Here is a 24798-nt window from a genome sequence, read left to right on the forward strand (position 1 = left end):
TAGTGGTACTGGTTATGACGTTGAGTGAAATCTATTCACGAAAAATTTGCAATTTAAAGCGTAGTCCATTATTCAAGTGTGAGCTGATGTAGCTTAAAAATCTAGGCGGAAGTTCAACTTTGTAGTTTCTACTGAAACACTGGTATACAAATAACCAGTAGTGACTGGCAAATCCACTAGTAGGGAAATCTAAAGTTGTATATGATGCCCCCTATAGGGGGCCTCACAGAGATTAGCTGCTCGTAGCCGTTGGATCTTCCCATCTGGCAATCTTGTCCGTCCATTTTTTCACTGATGGAGTAGTCAAACGCGAAGCCCTCGCGCGAACCCACTTTTTACCCACGGGTCGATGAAGCCCAAGCGGCCCGGCGTTGGCGCGTCGTGAGGCTGCTCCCCAATCCCTTCTCATTTCCACGCCCTATCCCCAACCGAGAAGAACAGGGCAGCGGCGGCGGCGCCGACCACACGCCCGGGGACGAAGCCGAGCGCGTGCCTGAAGCTCGCCTGGCGACGGCGGCAAGCGCGAGCACGCGCCTGGGAGACGGCGGCCGCGAGCGCGCGCCTAGAGATGGCAGCGGCGAAGGCGCGCCTGGCGACGGCGGCGGCGAGCGCGCGGCTGGAAACGACGGAAACGACGGTCAGGCACGAGCACGCATCCTCTCCCCAATCTTGTCGCCCCCTTCTTCGTCCTCCTCCAATCCCCTCCCATGGCTGCTCCTCCCCATTCCCGCTCGAGCTCGCTCGTCCTCTCCTCCTCCTTCCCCTCCACCTCCCATGCCACTCTTCCTCCTACCAGGCTGCCCTCTTCTTCCACACCCTAGCTCCACCCCCTGCCCAGCACTCCTGCGCCTCCAATCGTCACCAAGCTCCTCTACCTCCACCACGTCCCTTTTCATGTATGTGCTGGCTGGTGGAGCTCCCTTCTGGAATAAGTTCACCTACAGGTCCATACCCCTTCTCCCCTCCTCTTTGTCTCCCTCTCCCCCCTTTCTCTGATCCCCATATATAGATCCTCATCTATATTTGTGCAGGTTTTGGTTTATCTATGCGTAGAAGGTGTTTGGCAAAAATCCTGCAAGGAAACTATGTCTTATCTTTGCTCCATTGTTTACTCAGTAATTTCATTTTTCTGAAATATGGTCCCAATCAACTCGAATTGTAGATCTAGATATTTGCAACAGGTTTGGAAATATGGGTTCTTGTTGTGCAATGCACATATTTGCATTTGACAAGAACTGAGCTCACTATGTTTCTCTTAGGATCCTACCATTAGATGTCGTTGCTGGCTAATCTCCGTCTCCTCTGCGCAAGGGAGAAGGAGGCAACCCGGAAATGGCTCAAGGGCGTGCGGCGCAGCCACCTCCTCTAACTTCTCCCGCTGCCAAAATCGGGTTGGCCAACTCTGCAGGAATAGCTCCTCCCGAACTGATGATATTCGTTATGCTTCACAAAGTTTCTACCGTGGAATACTTTTGCAAAGAATGTATATGTTTAGATGTTTTCTTTTGTTTAGGCATGTAGGTTTTACTTAATGTACCACTTACTCCTGCCTTTTCACTTTCATGCATTAGCAGGTCTGATCTGGAATCTGTATTGGTGTCTGTTCTAAAAACAATCTTTGCAGATAAGCTTCATTGATCCAGTAGTACCTTCGTCCATGGTGGCCTCGCCATATCTACATGTCTTTTTCTATTTGCTTTGGTGCTTTACTTGTTCATTTTATTTTTTATGTCTCAGTATTTCTTAGGTTGGTACAGAGTTCAGTTTACGAGCTAACAGGCATCAACATTATTAGTCTAGCGGAATATGCACTTATCCTTGAGATGATGAATAAGAGGAAAGAAATCATATTGTTCAATGTGGCTGAGTTAATTGTTTTGTTTGTTTGCTCCAGTTTTAGTGTACTTGCTAGGTGAAAGTTTGGAACATGACAATTTCCATGCTTTGTTCAGTCTTGAGTTCCTTTTGTTATGAACATTTTCTTCTAAAAAGCTCTTAATTTGAGCAGCAAGTTTTCTCACTTTCAATGTTATATAATTGTAGGTACCAAAAGGTCACATTTGTTTGCAGGTGGCAATATTTATTCTTCTAGAAACTCAAGGCAGTTTGGACCTGTACCTTAAGGTCTTGCGACAACGAGGGTCTCGTTGTCTTGTATGGTAAGTTCTCTTCTTTCTTTAATCATTAATTTAATAAGAGATCGATGGAAGCTTTACTTGCACTCGTTGATTCCATTCATTCTTCTAGGTCTCAAAATTTATTGCTTTAGTAACCTTGAGATAGAATTGCTAACAGTTTGTCAATATTTTTGCATTTCAGTGGCTTAGCTCTATTTGTCGATAAAAATAAAGTAAAGGTTGCATAAAAATGTTATGCTTGGTGTTGCATCATACTGTCTGACTAATTTGTTTCTTGTGTCTGCTAACCTTTTGTTTCAGGTGGAAAAGAAACCTCCTATTGATCATAGGACTGTTTCGCCAAAGAGTTATCTGACTTGGTGCAGTTGCTTTGTGCTTGGGGGTTTTGCATAAAAAAAAACAGTCTCCTGTACTTGTGTGCTTTCCAAGAAGTGTTCGGAAAAGAAAAGAAACTGATGAGGTACGTTAAGCCAAGCAGTACTAAAGTATAGCTATATAGGTGCAAACACAAAACATGCACTACTACTTACTTGGGGAACGTGTAAGATCATATAAACAGAACTCTATGGTCACGTACCTCATCAATTTCTTTTCTTTTCCGAACACTTCTTGGAAAGCACACAAGTACAGGAGACTGTTTTTTTTCTATGCAAAAAATTAAAATGTTCTTGCTATGTATTAGTTAATTTACAGCGTCTACGATTAGGATACCTCAAATAGTTTATAAGCTTGCAGATAAAGCATTTGTTTGTTGGTTTATTTCTTTATACCATGTTTAAAAAATAGGAGGGTAATTTTCCAGCAGCTTTTCCGTTGCTCTGCAACAAACTGTGAAGGTCTATATTCAAGTTGTATCCATGGCCTGAGCAAGTTGCTCCTGTAATGTTCAGTTTTTTCTACTGCTATATATATAAAGGAATCATCTTATTCTTTTTGGTATTCATTTGCATCCAAATAGCAATTTGTTTTTTGTTTTAGTGGAGTGGTTAGTAGTTACTGTGTTCTTCTTGCAGTCTATAGGGTATTTACACTATGGTTGCTGTCTCTTTTCAGTTTGGCTTATCGATCTTCCTCTCGCATGGTCTCAAGTATTATCCTTCTTGACGTGTCTGAAAAGTAGGCACCAAATTAACTCCTCTACCAAACTGTGTTTTCTTTGTCTCAAGTATTATAGCTTATATCGATCTTTACTCGTCATGCGAGTCTTAATGTGAGGGGATGTCATGCTATCCGGGCCATTGCAGAACTAGGCTATTTTGCTAGTGTCTTAAAGCTGAATTATCCAATGTAGTTTCAGTTTGATTACTCTGTTTTCATGTTGTTTTATTCAATCATGATGCAGAGAAGGGAGTGTTCATTATGCACCAACAAATGCAGCAAGCTCGAGTTTTTGGAAGCCTAGTGTCAAATTAAAAGTCATAGGAATCAGATCTGGTAACTGGAGTTGAGAGTAACTAACTACGTTAGCTAAATATGCAGGACTATAACTATGTATTAACTCCTATATTTGCAAATGCCTTGCAGGATTCAGAAGATGCCCTGCATCCTTGATATTTTATATTTGAATGCTTCACCCGGAAGGTAGGATCTCTTCTCTTCAACGATGAGCTTTATCCACTGTTCGGCATTTATCTCTCATGGCTTTTCCTGGTGCAGAGGACTTTTTTTGCGCTTCCCATTACAAAATTATAGTTGCGTTCTTAGGAAGGTAGACTATTGGGGATGTCCTTATTTTGAAAAAAAGGAAGGTAGACTGTTGTATTTTTGGTCTAATTTTTCCAATGGTTTTGCTTCCAGTTTCAGGCCAGATTGGTTGTCTATTGGCAAACTGGCACATCCGGAAGGGCAAATGTATCATCAGCGATTCATTAATTGAATAAAGATAAGAATGGGTGGACTCTAAATGCCAGATAATAATCTTATATCAGATAATAACAATAAACTTCACTCATAAGAACTGAGCCTCAAACTACTATTGGTGGCTTGGATGAAGTAGGTTACAGAAGCCTCAGAATATACAATTAATTTTGAGAGTAGGTTGCAGAGCCTCAAACTACTATAAGTGGCTTGGATGAACTGAGCCTCAAACTACTATAGGTTCCAGAAGCCTCAATTTTGAGAGTATTGTTCCCTTGAAAATAATAGATGCTACATATCAATGTCATGTTCCTTGCAAACATACCGCAGGAATATGAATGCTTAACTTTTCTTTGAACAATTCGATTTTTAGGACAGATGCATGAGAGAGAAATAGAGCTAATATTTCTAATTCACTTTCAAGTTCACATGGGATGCTTTTTAACGTTTTCTTCCCCAAACCTAATATTTGTATATTTCTGCTGCAGCTTCTTCTTAGAGTAAGTAATTTTCAACAATATGGATTACAAAGCTTGTGGAGTCACATCAACTTATTAGGTAGTTCTCATGGCATCAAGTTACTTTATTGTGTAATGATGGTCACAAGTTAGCGCATATTATTGCATTTTATTTAGAATTTTTTTATGTTTTCGTGTTCTCGCATAGTGGGCTGATGCCTTAAACTGAATTGCCATCATGGGAATCAGAAGATAGCTTTCAGACTTCACATAAAGAGACTAATTATGGATATACACATTTGTATGTATGCAATGGCTACAGGAGAGACTACGAAGGTTCCTGATGCGGTTGAGACTTTTGAATTTCCTGTTATATATTAAGTTTCATCCATCGTCCTTCTGTATTGGTGCTTGTTTGATTGGTTTATCAGGGAGGGAATGGGCAAGATGAGGATCTGGAACTTGCAGGTTCCAGTGATCTAAGAGAGGAAATCATATTACTTAACTTAGCATTTTTATCAGTTTCACTTCATAGCATTAAAATTTGGATACCAAACTGGAACTTTACCTGTGTTTTTCTTAGACCTCTCTATCATTTATTGTGACAATGGAAGTGCACATCAGAGAATATCATGAAACTGCTCTTGATGCTGTAAGACCATCTTTAAATATGTTACAAGTAATGGACCAAATAGTCTACAATCGTAGTTATCTGTAAGATATGTTTTTCGTAGTAATATGATTAAGTTATGAATATGCTTTAGATTTCCTTTTTACATGTTCTAGAACTGAAATTCCAAATTTACGATCATATTTGACATCTTTTAATCACTCACAGGATACATATGCTCATATCCATGAATTTAAAGCTAATTAAAGAGTTTCAGATTCTGAGAAGAAACTGGCTAGACAAAATATTTATTCTCAGAGGTGATAAATTGCAGGTGACGACATGGATTTTATTTAATTTTTATCATGTCGCCCTTATGTGCAGGCCTTTCTCTTCAGTGATTTTCTTACATCAAAAACTTATTTCCACTGCTTTAGGATAACTTACTAAGCAATTGCTGAAGGTAAATAGCTATACCCTATTTTCATGTAGTCGAGTACTTGCTCTATTTCCTGCGTGCACATTTGCTGAAACTTCTGTACTGCTGAGAAATGTAGGTTCTCTCCTCAAGTTCAACGTGGCACGTTTGGTCTCACCATCAGCAATTCAGCTTTGCATTATAAGTTAATAGCCTCATGGTAAAAAATCAATGATGTAGCCAGTGCCAGCCTGGTGAACACTGAAAAATATATCATCTACTTTGCTTTCATATGTTGTAGCATTCCAGGATGTGGTTTGATGTTCACGTGTGGTTTCTGTTTGATCAGAAAAAAATGTAATAGACAACAAGGCATGTATGTTGTTGCGGTATAGTTGAGCAAAGAGGATTTGAGAAAATTGCTGGCTGTTGTGGTGTCGCTTTCACAGTTGCCCGTTTCCTAGGTTATCCTTTAATTTTGCAACATTCCATTTTGTATTATTTTAAGTTGGTACATCAGTGATCTAGCCCCATGTAACACTACTTAATATAATATTTTACGAACTTTTTATCGAACCGCAAGCCAAGGCAAGCCCCAAAATATTCCTCTATTTTCATGAATGTACATAAGCATGTGCTACTCGTTTCGTGATTTTGTTTGTTTTATCCTAATTTTATGATATCCACTTTGTTTTTTAAAAGCTAAAAAATGAATTAATATTTTACACTCGTCATTATACAAAATGTAAATCAGTGCGGATTCCACGGGATCGTGCGCCAAGGCGCACATCTAAATCTGTTTATCTATTATTTCATGAGTCAGTCCCTTTACATTTTCTAGTTTCTTATCTTTAGTCTTCGCCAATCTATCTAACCTTTACTTCCTTTTTTACCAGTCAAGTAAATGCGGTCAAAATATTTATCTATTATTTCAGGGAAAGCCTTCTTGAGGAGGCAGGAGCGATGCCTTATGTCGAGGTTCCTAATGAAATGTATGTATGCCTTTTCCTTCTTGCCGCCGTTCTCGGAGAAATTACATGGCGGCGGTAAGTGACCCTGTCTCGACTATAAAACATCACATCTTGTGTGTTTGATGTTTTTCTGGAGTTTATTTGTCTGAAGAAAAGAACATCTATATTATGTAGTATAGAAGCTTATATATGCAACATTTCGGCTTAACGTTGCCCATGTCTCTTTTGTATTAAGTTGCAGATTGGGATGTAGATTTGATTTAGGTATTTATGCACTGGCAAAATAATGAATCCATTTTGGCGTATACATTGAGGATAATGTCCAGGCCAGTCATGTTTTTTTGTTTCTGAAAAAGGAAATACTCACTGTAGGTATTACAAAGCATTAGGTGTATGCCCTTTATGAAAGAAAAAAAAAGTCTATTGGAGTTGGTAATGGTTCAAAATTTTAAAACTCACTACTTCATGAAAATGAAAGGGAAATATACAAAAGTCCTAACCAGTGGCCTGATAAATATATTACGGGGTTACAATATTACAAGAGCTCTAAATAGGGGAGTAGAGGCTTATCCCTAATTGTGCATACAAAAAAGGCATCAATCAGTATGGGGAACCTGAAAATATGAAGTAATAAAGGCATAAGTTGTGTTGATTCAAAAAGGGTATGTCTCATTCTGAGAAATTGAAAACTATTGTGGTTTATTGGTTCACTATATCCTTCTACTCTTATTTAGATTCATTAGCATTTTTCCTCATTGAAAAATACATTGAATATGCTTGCCACTTTTATAACCTGTTATTTACAGTGGTACGTGGCTCCTTAGTGGTAACGGGTATATAATGCTTTCTGACACAGTTAAAATACTACTGTATCTATCTACATTCGTCTTGCAACTCAAGAAGGTTAGAGATTGAGTGTCGGAGAACAATATCAGAAATATGTTACTTTCCCAATTAGAAAAGGTGTGCTAGAAGAATACATGCATCTACCAGCCGTATTTTCTCGAGACACTAGTAGAAAACCTCTCATCCATCTAAGCCATTGGTACCGGTTCCCTTACGAACCGGTACTAAAGGGGCCATTTGTACCGGTTTGAGGGCTCAGGTGGGCGAGGAGCTTTGGTACCGGTTTGGGAGGGGCTTTCGTACCGGTTCGTGTTAGGAACCGGTAAGAAAGGTCTTCGGCCAAAATTCAGACGCGTGGTGGGGCCCGGGCTGGACCTTTGGTACCGGTTCGTAACACGAACCGGTACCAAAGGGTACCCAGCCATATCAAATCGCCCGGATCGCCCGAGCCCCCTGCTGTGGCTCTCATTTTTCTCTTCTTCCTCACACTCTAAATTTTTCTCCACCTCTCACACTCCAATAATCTTTATTTTTCTCCACCATTTTAACAAGATTAACGACCTCCATCTATCCAAGGGTTAGCAATATCATCCTTTCTTCCGGCGTTCCTAATTTAGCTCATTTCTTTGGTAGTTTAACTCGTACTATTTTTCTAGTGCTAGCAAGGTGTTTGATGAAATGCCTAAGTTAGGGATTTTACTTTTTATATAATCAATTTGAGCTGAAATTATGGTATATTTTGTAGGTTTTAATTAGTATCATCCCCGTCCTCACCGCCGTCGATCGCTAGCGTCGTCCCCTAGCCGGCACCGCACAACCTCGGTGAGCCTCTTCTTTTTATAAAAAAACTTAGTTTTATGTGATGAACTTGAATATTAATTAAGTTGGTCACTCATATATCCATGATGTTGTGTACTTAATGATTTTTGATATACATATAAAATGCAGATGAGTCGACAATGGATGTACGGTGACCGGTGCCATCCCGAGTTCATTACTGGCATGCATTATTTTCTCAACGTGGCTGAGGCAAACAGGCGATCGAATGGTTTCATGTATTGTCCATGTAGTTCCTGTAAGAATATGAAGGATTACTCTACCTCGAAGACCCTTCACGTCCACCTGCTGGAGAATGGTTTCATGCCCATCTATAATTGTTGGACCAAGCACGGAGAAAGAGGGGTTATATTGGAAGACAACGAAGAAGAAGAGGATAGTGACAACTATCCCTTATTCACTGAAGACGGTGGTAGTAGAATGGGGAAGACGAAGCTGAAGAAGAGCTCATTTTCGATGAGCCGATTTTTGATGACCCGGATGACGATTTGGGTCGGGCCATTCTTGATGCGAAGATGAACTGCGGAAATGAAAAGGAGAGGTTGAAGTTGGAGAAAATGTTAGAGGATCACAACAAACTGTTGTACCCAAATTGCGAAAATGGTCAGAAAAAGCTGGGTACCACGCTGGAATTGCTGCAGTGGAAGGCAGAGGATGGTACTTCTGACAAGGGATTTGAAAAGTTGCTGAAAATAATAAAGAAGATGCTTCCAGGGGAGAACGTGTTGCCCTCTAGCACGTACGAAGCAAAGAAGGTTGTCTGCCCTCTAGGATTAGAGGTGCGGAAGATACATGCATGCATCAATGACTGCATCCTCTACCGCGGGGAGTACGAGAATTTGAATGCATGCCCGGTATGTAGTGCATTGAGGTATAAGATCGAGGCGAGATGACCCTGGCGATGTTGAGGGTGAGTCCACCCCCGGGAAGAGGGTTCTGCGAAGGTGATGTGGTATGCTCCTATAATACCACGGTTGAAACGTTTGTTCCGGAACAAAGAGCATGCCAAGTTGTTGCGATGGCACAAAGAGGACCGTAAGAAAGATGTGATGCTTGAGACACCCCGCTGACGGGTCGCGGTGGAGAAAAATCGACAGAGAGTTCAAGTCATTTTCGGATGACGCAAGGAACTTAAGATTTGGTCTAAGTACGGATGGCTTTAATCCTTTCGGGGAGCGAGCTCCAGTCATAGCACCTGGCCGGTGACTCTATGTATCTATAACCTTCCTCCTTGGTTGTGCATGAAGCGGAAGTTCATTATGATGCCGGTGCTCATCCAGGGCCCGAAGCAACCCGGCAACGACATTGATGTGTACCTGAGGCCATTGGTTGAAGAACTTTTAGAGTTGTGGCGTGACGAAGGTGTACCTGTGTGGGATGAGCACGAACAAAAGGAATTTAACCTACGAGCGTTGTTATTTGTAACCATCAATGATTGGCCTGCTCTTGGTAACATTTCGGGGAAGTCAAACAAGGGATACAATGCATGCACACACTTGTTTAGGTGAGACTGATAGTAATTATTTGGGAAACAAGAATGTGTACACGGGGCATCGTCGATTTCTTCCAAAACAACATCACCTAAGAAAGAGAGGAAAGCATTTCGGAGGTGAGGCAGATAACCGAACGAAGCCTACCCGCCCTAATGGGGAAGTTATATATGATATGGTCAAGGATTTAGAAGTGATCTTTGGAAAGGGTCCCGGCGGACAATCTGTTCCGCATGATGTTGACGGACACGTACCCATGTGGAAGAAGAAGTCGATATTTTGGGAGCTACCCTACTGGAAATTCTTAGAGGTTCACTCGCAATCGACGTGATGCACGTGACGAAAAATCTTTGCGTGAACCTGCTAAACTTCTTGGGCGTGTATGGGAAGACAAAAGATACACCGGATGCACGGCAGGACCAGCAAAGTATCCACGAAGGAAACAACCTGAATCCGAGAGAAGTATCAAGGTCCTGCCGGCTATGCTCTTACCAAAGAGGAGAAGGAGATCTTTTTTGAAGTCCCGAGTAGCATCAAGGTCCCGTCCGGCTTCTCGTCGAATATAAAGGGAATAATAAACATGTCGGAGAAAAAGTTTCAAAACCTAAAGTCTCATGACTGCCACGTGATTATGACACAATTACTTCCGGTTGCATTGAGGGGGCTTCTGCCGGAAAATGTTCGAGTACCCATTGTGAAGCTATGTGCGTTCCTCAATGCAATTTCTCGAAGGTGATCAATCCACTTACTCTACAAAATTTACGAAGGATGTGGTCCAATGTCTAGTCAGCTTCGAGTTGGTGTTCCCACCATCCTTCTTCAATATTATGACACATCTCCTAGTTCACACTGGTCGAAGAGATTGGCGTTCTCGGTCCTGTATTTCTACACAACATGTTCCCCTTTGAGAGATTCATGGGAGTCTTAAAGAAGTACGTTCATAACCGTGCTAGGCCGGAAGGAAGCATCTCCAAGGGCTATGGAACAGAGGAGGTCATTGAGTTTTGTGTTGACTTTATTCTTGACCTTAAGCCGATCGGTGTTCCCGAATCGCGCTATGAGGGGAGACTGCGTGGAAAAGGCACGCTAGGAAAGAAATCAGCAACGTGTATGGACGGACATTCTTTCACTCAAGCACACTACACGAGTTCTACTTAATTCCATCTTGGTGGCTCCGTACAAAGAGGAACACAAGGAGATCTTACGCTCTAAATACCCGGAGCAACGTGAAGATTGGATTGATGGAGAACACATGAAGACTTTCGGCGGTTGGTTGCAAACACGTCTCATGAATGTCACCGATGACGAGCAGCTGTACTTGTTGGCCAAGCAACCATCTTCTACTATATCGACTTTTCAAGGGTACGAGATTAATGGGAACACATTTTACACTTTCGCCCAAGACAAAAAGAGCACCAACCAAAACAGTGGTGTCCGCTTTGATGCGAGAAGATGGCAATGGGAACAAGGTCACATATTATGGGTACATAGAGGAGATATGGGAACTTGACTATGGACCTAATTTCAAGGTCCCTTTGTTCCGGTGTAAATGGTTCAACCTCGAAAGACGGGGTACAGGTAGACCCGCGAGTACGGAATGACTACGGTGGATTTCAAGAATCTTGGGTACGACACCGAACCATTCGTCCTAGCCAGTGAAGTGGCTCAGGTTTTTTATGTGAAGGATATGTCTAGCAAACCGAAAAAAAGAAAAGAAAGGCAAGAGGACACATCATACGATGAGCCAAAGCGGCACATAGTTCTTTCGGGAAAAAGAAACATCGTGGGAGTAGAGGACAAGACAGACATGTCAGAAGATTATAATAAGTTTGACGATATTCCACCCTTCAAGGTAAAAATTGACCCAAGCATCATCTTAAACAATGAAGATTGTCCATGGTTGTGTCGCGAGTAAGAAGAAAGGGAAACGGGCGAAGAAAACTCGAGAAGACTAGAGGAGATGGAGTATAACTTGTGTATCTCAATATGGAAATCACTTTTGTGTAATGATGTTACTTGTATGTAAGATATTAACAATGGAGATAGTTGGCTTGTTTTACTAGTTAAGTCACGGGCTTGCGGGGAAATTTTTCCGAGGCGGAACTTCCGAATATGCCATATATAGGGCATGTGCACCAAGGGCATATTCGAGAAGTTCCGCCACGGGTGATTTCCCAACCCTTTCCGCAACATTGTTAGAGGAGATGGAGTCTTCCACGGGCTTGCGGGGAAATTTTTCCGAGGCGGAACTTCCGAAGATGCCATAGGGCGTGTGCACCAAGGGCATCTTCGACAAGTTCCGCCACGGGAGATTTCCCAACCCTTTCCCCAACATTGTTAGAGGAGATGGAGTCTTCCACGGGCTTGCGGGGAAATTTTTCCGAGGCGGAACTTCCGAAGATGCCATAGGGCGTGTGCACCAAGGGCATCTTCGACAAGTTCCGCCACGGGAGATTTCCCAACCCTTTCTTCCATCCATGGTGATGAAACTCTCCATCCATGTTGGCTTGTTGAGCTGCTTCCCATGGTCTATCGATGCTCCTTTTATAGGAAGAGCGTCCTTATCCTGCCGACCGACTTTAGTACCGGTTGCGGACACCAACCGGTACTAAAGGTTACCACGCGTCCTTATCCCACCGACGGGCGTCGTGCGCTACATACTTTATCTCATCGAGCGGGCGTCCTTATCCCGCCGACGGCTTTAGTACCGGTTGCGGACACCAACCGGTACTAAAGGTTACCCACGCGTCCTTATCCCACCGACGAGGCGTCGTGCGCTACATACTTTATCTCGTCGAGCGGGCGTCCTTATCCCGCCGACGGCTTTAGTACCGGTTGCACCCACCAACCGGTACTAAAGGTTACCCACGCGTCCTTATCCTGCCGACAGCTTTAGTACCGGTTGCACCCACCAACCGGTACTAAAGGTTTGCCTCGATCTGTCTTCCCGCCTATTTTCTTCCCGCGCTTTCCACCGGATCCCGCCTCTGTCTTCCCGCCATTTTTTCACTATATATATGTAGGCTTGGCCACCATTTACATATCACATCTAGACTCATATACTGCAAACCTCATCATTCTCTCCCATGGCTTCCATCGCATCTCTAACCCCCGGGAGGCGGAGGCGCTTTGCGCCTCGAACTACCCCTGCCCGCCGGGCTACCGCGTCCCGACCGGCTGGTTGCTAAGCGTCGGAGGCGTACCGGTCCCTCCGGTCCCTCTAGGTGTGGCGCGCGAGATGGCCATCACGAACCACTACTACTTCGAGCTCACGCCGGAGCAGCGGAGGAATCCCCGGTGGCATCCCGACTACGGCCCGACTTGGGAAAGCTTCTTCATCAATCGGCGTGAGAGGGCGCTTGCCGAGCACGAGGAGGGCGGCCCGCCTCCTCCGAACTTCAACGAGGCCGGCCGTCGGCTGTGGTGGCGCGGCCGGACTCTCCCGGGCGTCATGGCCTACCGTGGCCCCCGCCTGCGCTACCCTCGGTCCCGGCCCACGCGTGCTCACCCGCCGACGTTCGAGTACCGCGACCCCGATGCCAGCGACGATGATGACGGCGACTACGACGACTACAGTGGCGACTACTACAGGGCTAGGCACGAGTATGACTGAATGACTCCAGTAGAATTTGGTCATGTATCTTCAATTTTCAGTTAAGCTATGTACTTTTAATTCGAGTTCAATCGTAATAAAATTTCATTCCCGCCCTTTCTTTTCCCGCGCGGCGTCGTGGCCGGAAAGTTTCCCGCGCGACGTCGGGACGGGAAAGTTTCTGTGCGGACGGCGTCGTGGCGAGAGTAAAGAAAAGAAATAGAATAGAGAAAAGAAATAGAAAAGAAATAGAAAAGAAAAACAAAAGCAATAGAAAAAATAAATAGAAAAGAAATAGAAAAGAAAGGAAAAAGAAAAGTAATAGAAAAAATAAATAGAAAATAAAGAAAAAGAAACGAGGAATAGAAAAGAAACAGAAAAAAAAAAGCAATAGAAAAAAGAAATAGAAAAGCAAAAGAAAAGAAACGAGAAAATAAAAAGAAAAGAAACGAAACAGCAAAAGAAACGAGGAAAGAAAAAGAAAAGAAAAACAAAAACAAAAGAAACAGCAAAAGAAAAACAAAAAAAAACCTTTGGTACCGGTTGGTACCACCAACCGTACGAAAGACCTTTCGTACCGGTTGGTGGTACCAACCGGTACCAAAGGTATTCCCCTAGTAAGGACTTAGCCGCGGGCAAAAATTCGCAACTTTCTTCTTCCGCGCGCGCGCCAACCTCGCAGAGCTCCGTCGCCCTCGCCCTCGCCGTAGCCGTAGCCGCCGCCGTCGCCGCGTCGCCGTCGCCGTAGCGGCCGCCCTCGCCGTCGCCCTCGCCGTAGCCGCCGCCGTCGCCCTCCACCGAAGCCGCCGCCGTCGTCGCCGCGTCGCCCGCGCCGCTCCACCTCTCCCCGCCGCCGTCGCCCTCACCGAGGTGAGCACCCGGCCCCTCCTCTTCCTCCCTCGCCTCCCTCGCCTCCTCGCCTCCCCGGCCGGCGCGCCTCGCCGGGAGGAGCCCGCGCGCGCGTCGGCTGCCGCGCCACGGTCGCCGCCGGCCTCCCCTCACGCACGCCCGCGGGGTGTTCGAGAAAGCCGCGCCGCGCCGCCACCAGCTAGCGCGCCCTGCCCCTGCCCTCGCCGCTGCCGCCGCGCTGCGCCGCGGTGCCCTGCCCTGCCCTGCCCTGCCCTGCCACCGCCCCGCGGCTGCCGCTGCCTCGCCGCTGCCGCTGCCGCGGTGCCTCGCCGGCAGCCGCTCCCCTCGCCTCCCTCGCCTCCCTCGCCTCCCCGGCCGGCGCGCCTCGCCGGGAGGAGCCGCGCGCGCGTCGGCTGCCGCGCCACGGTCGCCGCCGGCCTCCCCCTCACGCACGCCCGCAGGGTGTTCGAGGAAAAGCCGCGCCGCGCCGCCACCAGCTAGCGCGCCCTGCCGCTGCCCTGCCGCTGCCGCTGCCGCGGTGCCCTGCCCCTGCCCTGCCCCTGCCCTGCCGCTGCCGCTGCCGCTGCCCTGCCGCTGCCCTGCCGCTGCCGCTGCCGCGGTGCCTCGCCGGCAGCCGCTCCCCTCGCTGATTCAAAGTCAAACTCTTAATATAAGCATGCAAAGTGGCAACTTTGAAACAAATTTTAGATTGCCCCAAATTTTGGAATATTCACAAACCAACTCCAAATTGCAAACCAAGACCACCAATTGCCGCCGCGGCATAGAGAGAAGAGCGAGAGGAGGAGCGCCGAGTGTTAGGGTTAGGGTGCTGCAGCGGTGCCGAGTCCGTGGCGGTGCCGCCGCGACATAGAGAGAAGAGCGAGAGGAGGAGCGCCGAGTGTTAGGGTTAGGATCGAGAAAAGAGAGAAGAGCGAGAGGAGGAGGGGGAACACCGTGTCCGTGGCCGTGGCGGTCCGTTAGGGTTTTTTTGCTTTCTTCATTTCAATTGTTATCCATCTAGCAATCTGTTATATGATCATGACATGATGAATGAAATACAATTGCTTTCTTAATTTTGCGGTGACATTGAGGTATGGAGGACGGCACCTTCGTCCGAGATGAGGAGGGGGAAGAAGCGGTGCAGCAATTGATCTATGAGAGTGCCCGTGGTCCGGAACCCGACGATGGAGATGACAACGATTTCCAAGACTTTCCGAATGATTTTGGCGAGGGACTTGAGTCCGAACAAGTTAGAAGAGACAACGAAGTGTCCATCACAAACTCCGGCGAGGTGTATATCTATGTATCAATTAGTCTATATGTTCATCCCTAGATGCATTCATTTATTTGTATTGCACTTATTAACGAATAATTTTTTCTTTTAGCCTTCTGGATCATCGAGCAAGTCTGTTAGATCAAAACGAGGCCCGACGCGGGTGCTAACGTGCGAGGGCAGGTTAGCCCTCACGGCATTCAAGGATAATGGTGAACCAGTGGAGCCCAAGGAGTTTTGCCGCAAATTTACAAGTCAATCCGGAGTTATTGTTAGGGACCATGTACCGATCAGCATTCAAGAGTGGCATAAGCCGAAGAACCCGGAGAGTGGTGCTAGTTATGTCAACGACGCGATGAAAAAATTTCTTTGGGACACGCTCATGACAAAGTTCAGCCTACCGGAAGACATGACGGAAGGCCAGAAGAATAAAGTCAAGGAATGGACATGGAAGAAGATGGCCATACAATTCCAGAGCTTCAAGAAAAATTTATGGGACAAATATAAGAATGAAGATCCAGTATTCGATGATAATCTAGTGAAGCTAAAAGATCACCTGGGCCGCATTTAAGGAGTATAAGAAATCGTCTACTTTTGTGTCCCGATCGAAGAAAAATACCGAAAATGCTGCAAAGAAGAAACTTCCGCATCATTTGGGGTCAAGTGGCTACAAGAGTGCCATTCCGAAGTGGACAGCGTTTGAGAATAAACTGATGGATCATGGAATCACTCCACGGACATGGGACCGGCCCGAACGGTCCAAGTTATGGTTGTTCGCTCATGGGGCGGGGTTGGACCCAAAGACAGGGGTTGATCGTTGCGAAGGGAAAATGGAAGGGAAAAATTGAGGCAATTGTACCGAAGCTTGTAGATGCAATTGAAAAGGTCGAGAAGGGAGAGTACATTCCCGATCGAGAGAATGACGAGCGACACTCGCTGCAGGGAACCACTGAACATGTTGGACGGGTACGAGCTCGCCCGGGTCTCACCATGAAGGAAGCGTGGCCGGACAGCGCTGACACTTATAGAAGCCGTTCGCGAAAGAAGAAGAAGGACGCCGACATTGTAACGGAGTTGTTATCTAGGGTGGAGGCTCTTGAGAGAAATCAGAGGGCACCTGATCAGCCGGTGTTTCTACAGGATCCACAAGCCGATGCTGCCCCATCTCAGCGAAGAAGCGAGTGTCGGTTCCTCGCATCTTGACGGATGTGGAGGAAGCTACCCCGTGGATTATGTCACGGAGAAGACAGATTGCGAGCTACATATGTTAATCAGGACCGCGTACGTTAAGGTGGCGGTCGGCTATGTGTACCCAAGTGAAGATGGAGCAATGCACCATCATATGCCCATTCCACCTGGTTGTGTTCGTGTCGGGGTGGATGAAGTTGTTTCGGGTTTTGAAAAAGTGGAGCTTGATATTCCTAGAGGTGAAGATGAGAGGACACGGCCGATGTCAAGCACGGTTTCGCCCTATGGCCGAAGAAGTACGTCGTCCTTTTGCAAAGGCCACCGACTCCTACACATGAGCGGCAAATGCCATCGACTCCTCCTGGTGGCGGTCCTGGTGAGCAGCCAAGTCCACACCTACCGAGAGGGACCCCAGCGTGGGTCCACCATCTCGAGATCCTCCGCGTAAGACAGCGTCCGTTAAGCGGAACGGTACGCCGCCTAGGAAGAAAGCTAGAAAGGAGAAACAACCGCCGCCTCCCGAGAAGTTACCTTGGGAAAAAACTCCGGAGGAAAACGCGGAGGCCGTTCGGGCCGAGGTGAAGAAATTTTTGCACCGAAAGTGCCGGAGATACCTTTCGAGAAGACACTAGATCGGGAGAAAGTTGTGCGTACCGTTGACAATCTATATGACCCTGTACCATCGCCGCCATCGACTATGCGCGTTCTATTGAAAGGTCGTATGACAAGATGATCGAGGCGACAAAACCCGTTCAATCGGGTATCGGGGAGATAAAAGGGATACACGGTGTCTACCAGCTCGGACAACAACCCGTTCAATCGGTCGCCCCTCTCAAGGTGTTTGACGGGAAGACCGTTCAAAGTTCTCGACAAGACGCAACCGATTACGCCTTAGCTGAACCAGCATATCGGTTTGTTCAAGGGAAAGATTTGGTCGAGAATCTCGGGAAGGTACCAACATGTATGCGTAACTTGCATTCGTGGTACCTTAAGGCCTCAAAGGAAGGGATCGAGACTATCATGGTGCGAGTTAGGGAAGAGCACTACTTCCGGGAGTACTGTGTGAACGTTGACTTCGCCGAACTCTTTCGGTTATACAATCTCCGGGCCCTCGACAAATCAATCATCGGTTGCTATTGTCCGTAAGTGATTTATTTATTTAATTTGAGAAGTCGTTCATTGTCCGCAGATTATAATCTTTTGTGCGCTATATTATGCAGATCGAAGATGCTCGAATGCAAAAGGGACGATATCACAGACATTGGGTTCATTGACCCGAACACAATGCATGTCAAAACCATAGAGAATCCCCTCTATAACAAGGATACACCGCAGACTTTGCAAGGTTTTTGAAGCGACAACGTGACAAAAAGCTAATACTTTGGCCTTACAACTTCGAGTGAGTCTTACTGTCTTATAACACATTATATTTTGCTCACCGTATGTCAAAATTTTAACTAATGACTTATATATATGACACTACATATTGAAACGTGCGTAGGTTTCACTTTATTCTTCTCGTCATCAATTTGGAAATCGGAGAAGTTGAAGTCTTGGACTCACTAAGCAAAAAAAAGGATCTATACTTGTCTTGTTTTTTAATGCTCAGAAGGTAATTTTAATTCTTATCGGTTTGTTTCGTTAATTTTGTCGAGCAGCGTATGACTCTTTTATGCATTTTCTTTTGTCGAGCAGCGTATGGCAAACTTTCATCAAGGAAGATACGTCCCGTGAATGGACACCGAAGCTGCGATGGCGTGCGAAAGTAAGTAGTACTACCTAGGTCCACACACCTTTTAATTATCATACTTGACTATTGTTTGATTGAATTATATTCTTGTAAAGAAATGCCCGCAACAACCTCCGGGGACCGATCTCTGTGGATTCTTCGTTTGCGAGTACATCCGCAGAATTGTCAACGAGAGAACGAATAATGAAAGAAATAAAGAGGTACAAAAACAATCTTCACAAATTTGTTTTGTTATCATAAGTTGTGCTGAGTTTCAGTAATAGTTGTTTCATGTATTCATTTGTATCTTATTCTTTTATAGTTGGCAAGAAAGCGGAACAAGCTCTCAATCGATGACCGCTTCATAGAAATAGGCGAGGAATTGGCGGAATTTTTCCTTCGGGACGTCATACCACAACTCGCAGAGCACCACTATGAATGAAGATGTACATGTTACATATATAGTTGACTCGAAGAGTACCACTATGCTACATGTAATAGACATATATAGAGTACGCCTCGGAGAGCACCACTATGCATGAAGATCGATCTTCATGCATAGTGCTACTTAATTTGCGATCTCATGCAATAACATGTGTGTTATATTATATGCACCAACTTGCTATGCATCATCTTGATCTTCATGTACTACCTAAACCCAAACGCGTTTCTGGTGCATCGACGCGATATGAATCAAACCGATATCCCTAAACCTCTCCAAAACCCTAAAAAGCCAATTCTCGCCGCGGCAGAGATTTGGGCAAATTCCCTGCCGCGGGGGAACCTTTGGTACCGGTTCGTATTACCAACCGGTACCAAAGATCCTTAGCCCTGAGCTCTCCTGGTGGCCCACGTGGAGGCCCGTTTTATACCGGTTCGTAAGCAACCGGTACGAAAGGGAGGGGGGGGTTTAGTGCCGAATAATTTGTACCGGTTGCAAAACCGGTACGAATGCTCCTCTGGAACCGGTACGAATGGACGTTTTTCTACTAGTGAGACTTTTATATATGTAACAATTACATGTATGTATAGCAGTGTGCTTTGCTCGAGCTTAAGACTACCACTGATGTGTATTTCCCTGTGCTCTCCAATATGTAACTTTTATGTATGTAGGAGCAATGTGTGTTACTCTTACTAAGACTATCATCGGTATGTGTTCCCCAGTGATGCTTTTTTTTATATTTCAAAAAGAAATCTCAAAGATTCACATCTGATTAAATAATTGGTTAATCCGTTGTTGATTTGTTGATTACATAGCAGGGATTTTGTATTAGATGCCATATCATGTCAGGTAGTTTCGTGTGCTTTATTCGAATTTCATTCTAGCGACACCGTTTTGTAAAATCTAAGAAATGTTCTATCATGTTTGTAGTTAAATTTTACCGCTGTAATACAAAATGAATATCAACATGAACTAAACGGGGTCGTGCGCCAAGGCGCACATCTAAATCTAGTGGCTATAAAGTACTAGTAACTACTACCACACAATCAGGGCAGTCAAAAATTAAAAGCAATTTGCTCCTCTCTTGCTTAATCTGGGCACAAGATATGACTACTCTGCAGCAAGAGAGAAGGGTTGTCCACTGATTCTCTCTCACACACGCCTCTGCAGCTGAGGTCCTTGCTTCACCCGTCTTGCCTAGAAATGGCAATCATGCAATTATGCAATTCAATTGTGTGGACAAAAGAACCAGTACCAGTAACATGCAATAATATAACGCGGAGGCCAAACGAGCACCGTGTATGAACTCAGACAAGCGTCAGCGATGGAGATGTGTACGCGCTGTAGAGAAAATGTTAATTGCGCCTGCAGCCAACGAACAGTGGGACAGCCCAGGAGCAGGGGAAATCGAAGAGCACATTAAAATCAAAGCTGAAAAAATGGAAGCACTCTCGCTCTATCCGAATAAGCAGGCAGACTCCGAAATGAAAGTTCAATTACTCGGAGACACAGCCGGGCTAGCTACACACATCTCCAGGCTAGCACATGCACTCCCCGCCGCGCCATGGATAATATTAAATTTTGTCTCATGTTTTTCTGAATAAATATCTTATGGCGCAGATCATTCACACTGCTAGGCCACGTACTTAGACATTGGTTACACTTGGAGAAGAAGAAAGATCACAGCAACGCAGAGGGCTATTCCCAGGCTAATAACAAGTGCCAAAAGCCGGTCATTTTTCTCCAGCAGTTGGTCATTTTCCGCCATCTCGTCGCGCAGCTCCTTCTTTGTTGACCGTGCACGGACTGTAAGTTTCCGAACCTGGCAGCACGTACGTCATCATTCAGTAACAATAAGAATCAGATCCCAGGCTGGCACACACATTAAAGGAGATTACAGCAAGCAAAAAAAAGAGCGGGAGGAAGAGAGCAACGGATCGACCTTGTTCAGGGCCTTGTCCATCTTCTCGCGTGTCTCAACGAGTGCCGCCATCTCTGCGAAATTCTGAGAAAGGAACGGTACATGCGGAAAAACAGTCAACCGACCATTGGGAGAGATTAATCATGAAAACAGTTAGTGTACATGCAGTCTAGTAAGCCAAGACTAGCACCTGTTGCAGCTCAAGAATCTTCTTGTCGAAATCCATGACCGCGGCGTGCCGTTCCTTGATTTCATCCATCGCGGGGACGACCTGTAAACCGAACCAATTGTAAGATTATCAAATTGACATGGAGTCAGAGATTCCTTATTCTGATCGAGTGACATGGAACGCCGTTAATTAGCTGACCTGCTCTGGATTTATTCCCTGCAGTGCGTTCTCAAACATCTGCACGATGCTGCTGGCGGTAATCATGCGAACCACCTAGACAAATATTGTGCGTCTTACAAGAATGAGATTAAAAGAAAACACAATGTGTTAATTTCCATGTTTCTAGTGCACTAGAACTAGCATGCCTACCTCATCAGAAAGCTTTATTCCGGTGACTGCTCAAGGTATAAGATCCAGGGTTGTCACTCACAAAAACAGGGCACACAAGGAAGATCATATATACTTAAGTTATAAACCAGAAAGAAACTTTTCGGAAGGAAAAGAAAATGAACCAGAAAGACAACATAGAAAGTTTAACATGTTCAGTTGCTGACCTGTGAAAGTCCTCCTCTGAACGACTTCTACGTACTCTTCCCAGACAGTTTTCCGCAGATTCTGTAACTACTAGGCATTAGTTCTACCGAAAATTTCTGTTAAAATATTGTCACAGAAGGTGTACGATCTATATAAGAAAACCTTAAAATCATTCTCCTTTTCTTTTAACTTTATCTTCAGTTCCCTGTAGTCAAAAAGAGCTAGTCAGATTTCACTATCTTTCAGTGAACAAACAAGCACATGGTTTTAACTGTGTCAAGTACATTAGGACAAATTGGTTATGTTTCTCCAGCATATGAAACTTATCTGGATATGTTTTATACCAGGTAGAAGTTATGTGGTGGACTAGGAACTAGCAGTGAACACTTAGGAGCTGTACTAATAAGTTAATTACTCTAGATTATTGATCTACTAGAGAAATGGATCAAGGTCTTACATGGTCATCGACATTGCTGATGGATCCATGGTCTTGGGAAGGGTGACTGGATATCCACGGCCTTTTGACAAATTGTTCAGAATTGGAGTCAGCACACTTTGGAAGATCTTATTCAACTTTTCCTTCATGTTATGGGCCATCTGCCCCACTTCATCCATTTCCTCCTGTATCTTCACCTTGATTTCTAGAAGATATGCCATAAAAATATGTCCCAGTTAGAAATACAAGATTATTCTCTCAAAAAATAAAATATTTGAATGATTATTCTCTCAAAAAAATTAATAGAAATGCAAGATTATTCTCTCAAAACTCTGAATGGAGTTCAACAGGTGTAGTCCACACCTTTGATAGCATCATGTCCAGAGACTGAACTGAACTCAAGATTGGCTTCCTGCAGGGGTAAAGAAAAAACGAATTGCAGAAGCAGAAATCAGTACACGGAAAGAGCAATTGAGCTATGGTGCCAAAGATGCACGGAAATTAGATCGTAGTAAGCATGTAAACATGTTCTGACCATTGGATAGCGATGAGTTTACCTTCAGTTTCTGAACCATGTTCCCCGTGTTTTCCAGCAACACCCCAAGCTCGCTAACCTCCTGGAAGTAGTGCTGAGGTCCATAGACTGCAGTAGCGTCGGCGTGCAGGCGCCCCAGCTCAATGTCGCGCTCGCCCATGGCAGGAGAAGCCTGCGTTCAGAGGAAATAATCAGCTGCAATACCAACAAGCAAGATCTGAAGTTTCTACGATCTAACAAAACAAAAAGTAGGCAACGAAGAAATTGAGCTGCGGGTTGATTCTTGTGCAGAAACAAACCCGTGTTGCGCTGTTGATCGAGAGGGAGACGAAAGATGAGAAGGAGAAGAGGAAGCTGAAGAAGTCTGTGGCTGTCTCTCAGGCTGCGATGGAAGCAGGTGGTATATAGCAGAGCTAGCACACAACCAACTACTAACAAGTACAGTCAAAACGAGGCCATGTGACTGAGCCAGTGTGAGCTAGCGCCACAAAGGTTTTCCATTACGGGGAGGAAATTGCATAAACTCGCAGCTATTGTACACAAAATGCTCGCTTTATCTGTTTTTATGCGAACAAATAACTATACCAATAATTTGTTGTGCAGATGTCTAAATCTGAGGTTAAGTTTTTTTTTGCGAGGGAAAAGCTGATTATATTAAAACACGGTTCTTACAGAACAGTCCAGAACAAAGCACAGAATTACAACTGAGTCCTTCTGGACCTCGATGCCATGGAAGACGGCGAAGACGTTCCGCCGGCGCACCGCCGCAACTCCTCCCCTTAGGCCTTGGTACGGGAGGCATCCCTCTGCGGTCGTGAAGTCGACGGTCCTTAGCTCCGGAGAGCCTCCGGCCTGCAGCTTCAGCGCCATCGACGTGCGCAACACCACCAGCTCCTCTAGATTTCAACTGGACCGGATCCACAGCTACCCGGCATCCGGCGAGGGACAGCCACGCCCGCTGCTCCGAAGACCTGCAAAGATGAGGAGGACGGTCGCTCTGCAGCAGCACTCCAAGGAGGTCCACTGCCGAAGGGAACGAGCGCCGCCACAAATCACCACTCCGGCTGCGCCTACGCCTTCTCAACGCCGCCGGCTGGAAGCTACCCAACCCTACACTATGTAAAGCCAAGATCCGGGGTTCCCCCATCCTCCCGCCGCCGAAGCGGCCGCCGGAGGGAGAGGGAACCGACAAAATCTTCGGCGGGAAGGTGGATTGACCGGCTAGCTCACAAATCGACTCTTAGCAGTGAGAGGATAAGGGCATCTCTAGCAGGGCGACGCATTTCAGACACCCAAACGGACGCGCTTTTGACCATTTGGGCCGAGACGCATCCGTTTGCGTCTGGCTCCAGCGGCACGACACATACTTTTTTCCATTTATATAATTCATAATTTACATTAATAAAAAAACATAAAAATACATTTAAAGGCCATTAAGGCGTGCTAAAATCTAGCTAATGGCTACGTCGTCGGTGACTAGGTTGATGAACTCCGGCGTCGGCCACGGAAGCTGGTACACCGGTGGTGGAGGAGGAAAGGCGAGGCTGCGGCAAGCGCAGCCAAGCCGTTGCCTGCGTAGGAGGCTGTGGTGAAGGTGGCCACGGATCCCAGGCCGGAGCAGCAGCCGGCACACCGTCGTTGGAACGCGTTGGCGTTGCCGGAGGAGTCGCCGGCCTCCCCTGCGCGAGCGCCGACTCGTGGAACTGGATTGCAAGCCCGTCCCACATAGCGAGCTCGTTGAGCTTCGTCGAGCTCGATATTGGCCAGTGCCACGGCAATGGCCTCGTCCTCGGTAATGTCCGGCGGCTGGGTCTCCGGATCCCACGCCGACCCGCCGTCGTCGTGGTTGTAGTATGCACGCTGCGCCTGCTCGTCCTCGTCCTCGTTCGCGTACTCGTACTCGTTCTCCTCTTCTTCTGCGGCGATCTCGCGGTCGAAGTAGTCGAGGTCGCCGAGGTAGCCAGTGCGGCGGCGCGCGTCGAACTCCCATGTCCCGAACGAGATACAGTTGTAGGAGTTGATCCCGTACGCCGGATCTTGTCGAAGATCAGCCGGCAAGATCGCTCGGCGGCGGTGCACCTCGTCTCGGCGCTCTCGGCCCTCGCGCGGCATGTGGGGGGGGGGGGGGGGACCGACACGCGCCTGGAGTTGAGGTACCAGCCTTCTCCAGGCAAGTTTGCGTCCGACCATGGCACCGGCCGGTTTTGCTTTGAAAGGCGACGCGCGAACTCGATGTGGACGTATGGCCCGACCCGTGGCTTCGGACCGTGAGCCGCTAGCCTCGTGGTCGTTCTTGGTCTTTCGGAACAGCCATCATTTCTTCCCCATGGCGTCGGTCAGGTGGATAGAGTGGACTCTGGCAATGGTGTGGTCGGGGAAATGGGCGTCGTCACCGTTCCTTTAAGAGGCTCGGACGCCATCTCGACTTTAATGTTCTGCCACTGCGACGCCGCCAAGCAGCGCACGCTCGCGGAAGCCGAGGCGCTCCATTAACGCGGCCTTGAA

At 46.1% G+C, this 24798-nt stretch overlaps 1 protein-coding gene across 1 annotated transcript; it reads right to left on the reverse strand.

Annotated features, from left to right (window-relative positions):
• Nucleotides 1-405: 405 nt before the first annotated feature.
• On the reverse strand, nucleotides 406-23163 carry LOC124671869 (putative syntaxin-131). Its single transcript, XM_047208190.1, has 12 exons — nucleotides 22966-23163; nucleotides 22316-22465; nucleotides 22122-22170; nucleotides 21780-21963; nucleotides 21485-21527; nucleotides 21343-21403; nucleotides 21158-21183; nucleotides 20987-21061; nucleotides 20810-20890; nucleotides 20641-20703; nucleotides 20360-20520; nucleotides 406-616 (listed from the first exon to the last, which is right to left on the reverse strand). Exons 1-12 carry the CDS (start codon nucleotides 23161-23163, stop codon nucleotides 406-408), a joined length of 1302 nt encoding a protein of 433 aa, XP_047064146.1.
• Nucleotides 23164-24798: the final 1635 nt, after the last annotated feature.

This window comes from Lolium rigidum, chromosome 7 (assembly GCF_022539505.1).
Source record: "Lolium rigidum isolate FL_2022 chromosome 7, APGP_CSIRO_Lrig_0.1, whole genome shotgun sequence".
In the NCBI taxonomy this organism is placed as follows: domain Eukaryota; kingdom Viridiplantae; phylum Streptophyta; class Magnoliopsida; order Poales; family Poaceae; genus Lolium; species Lolium rigidum.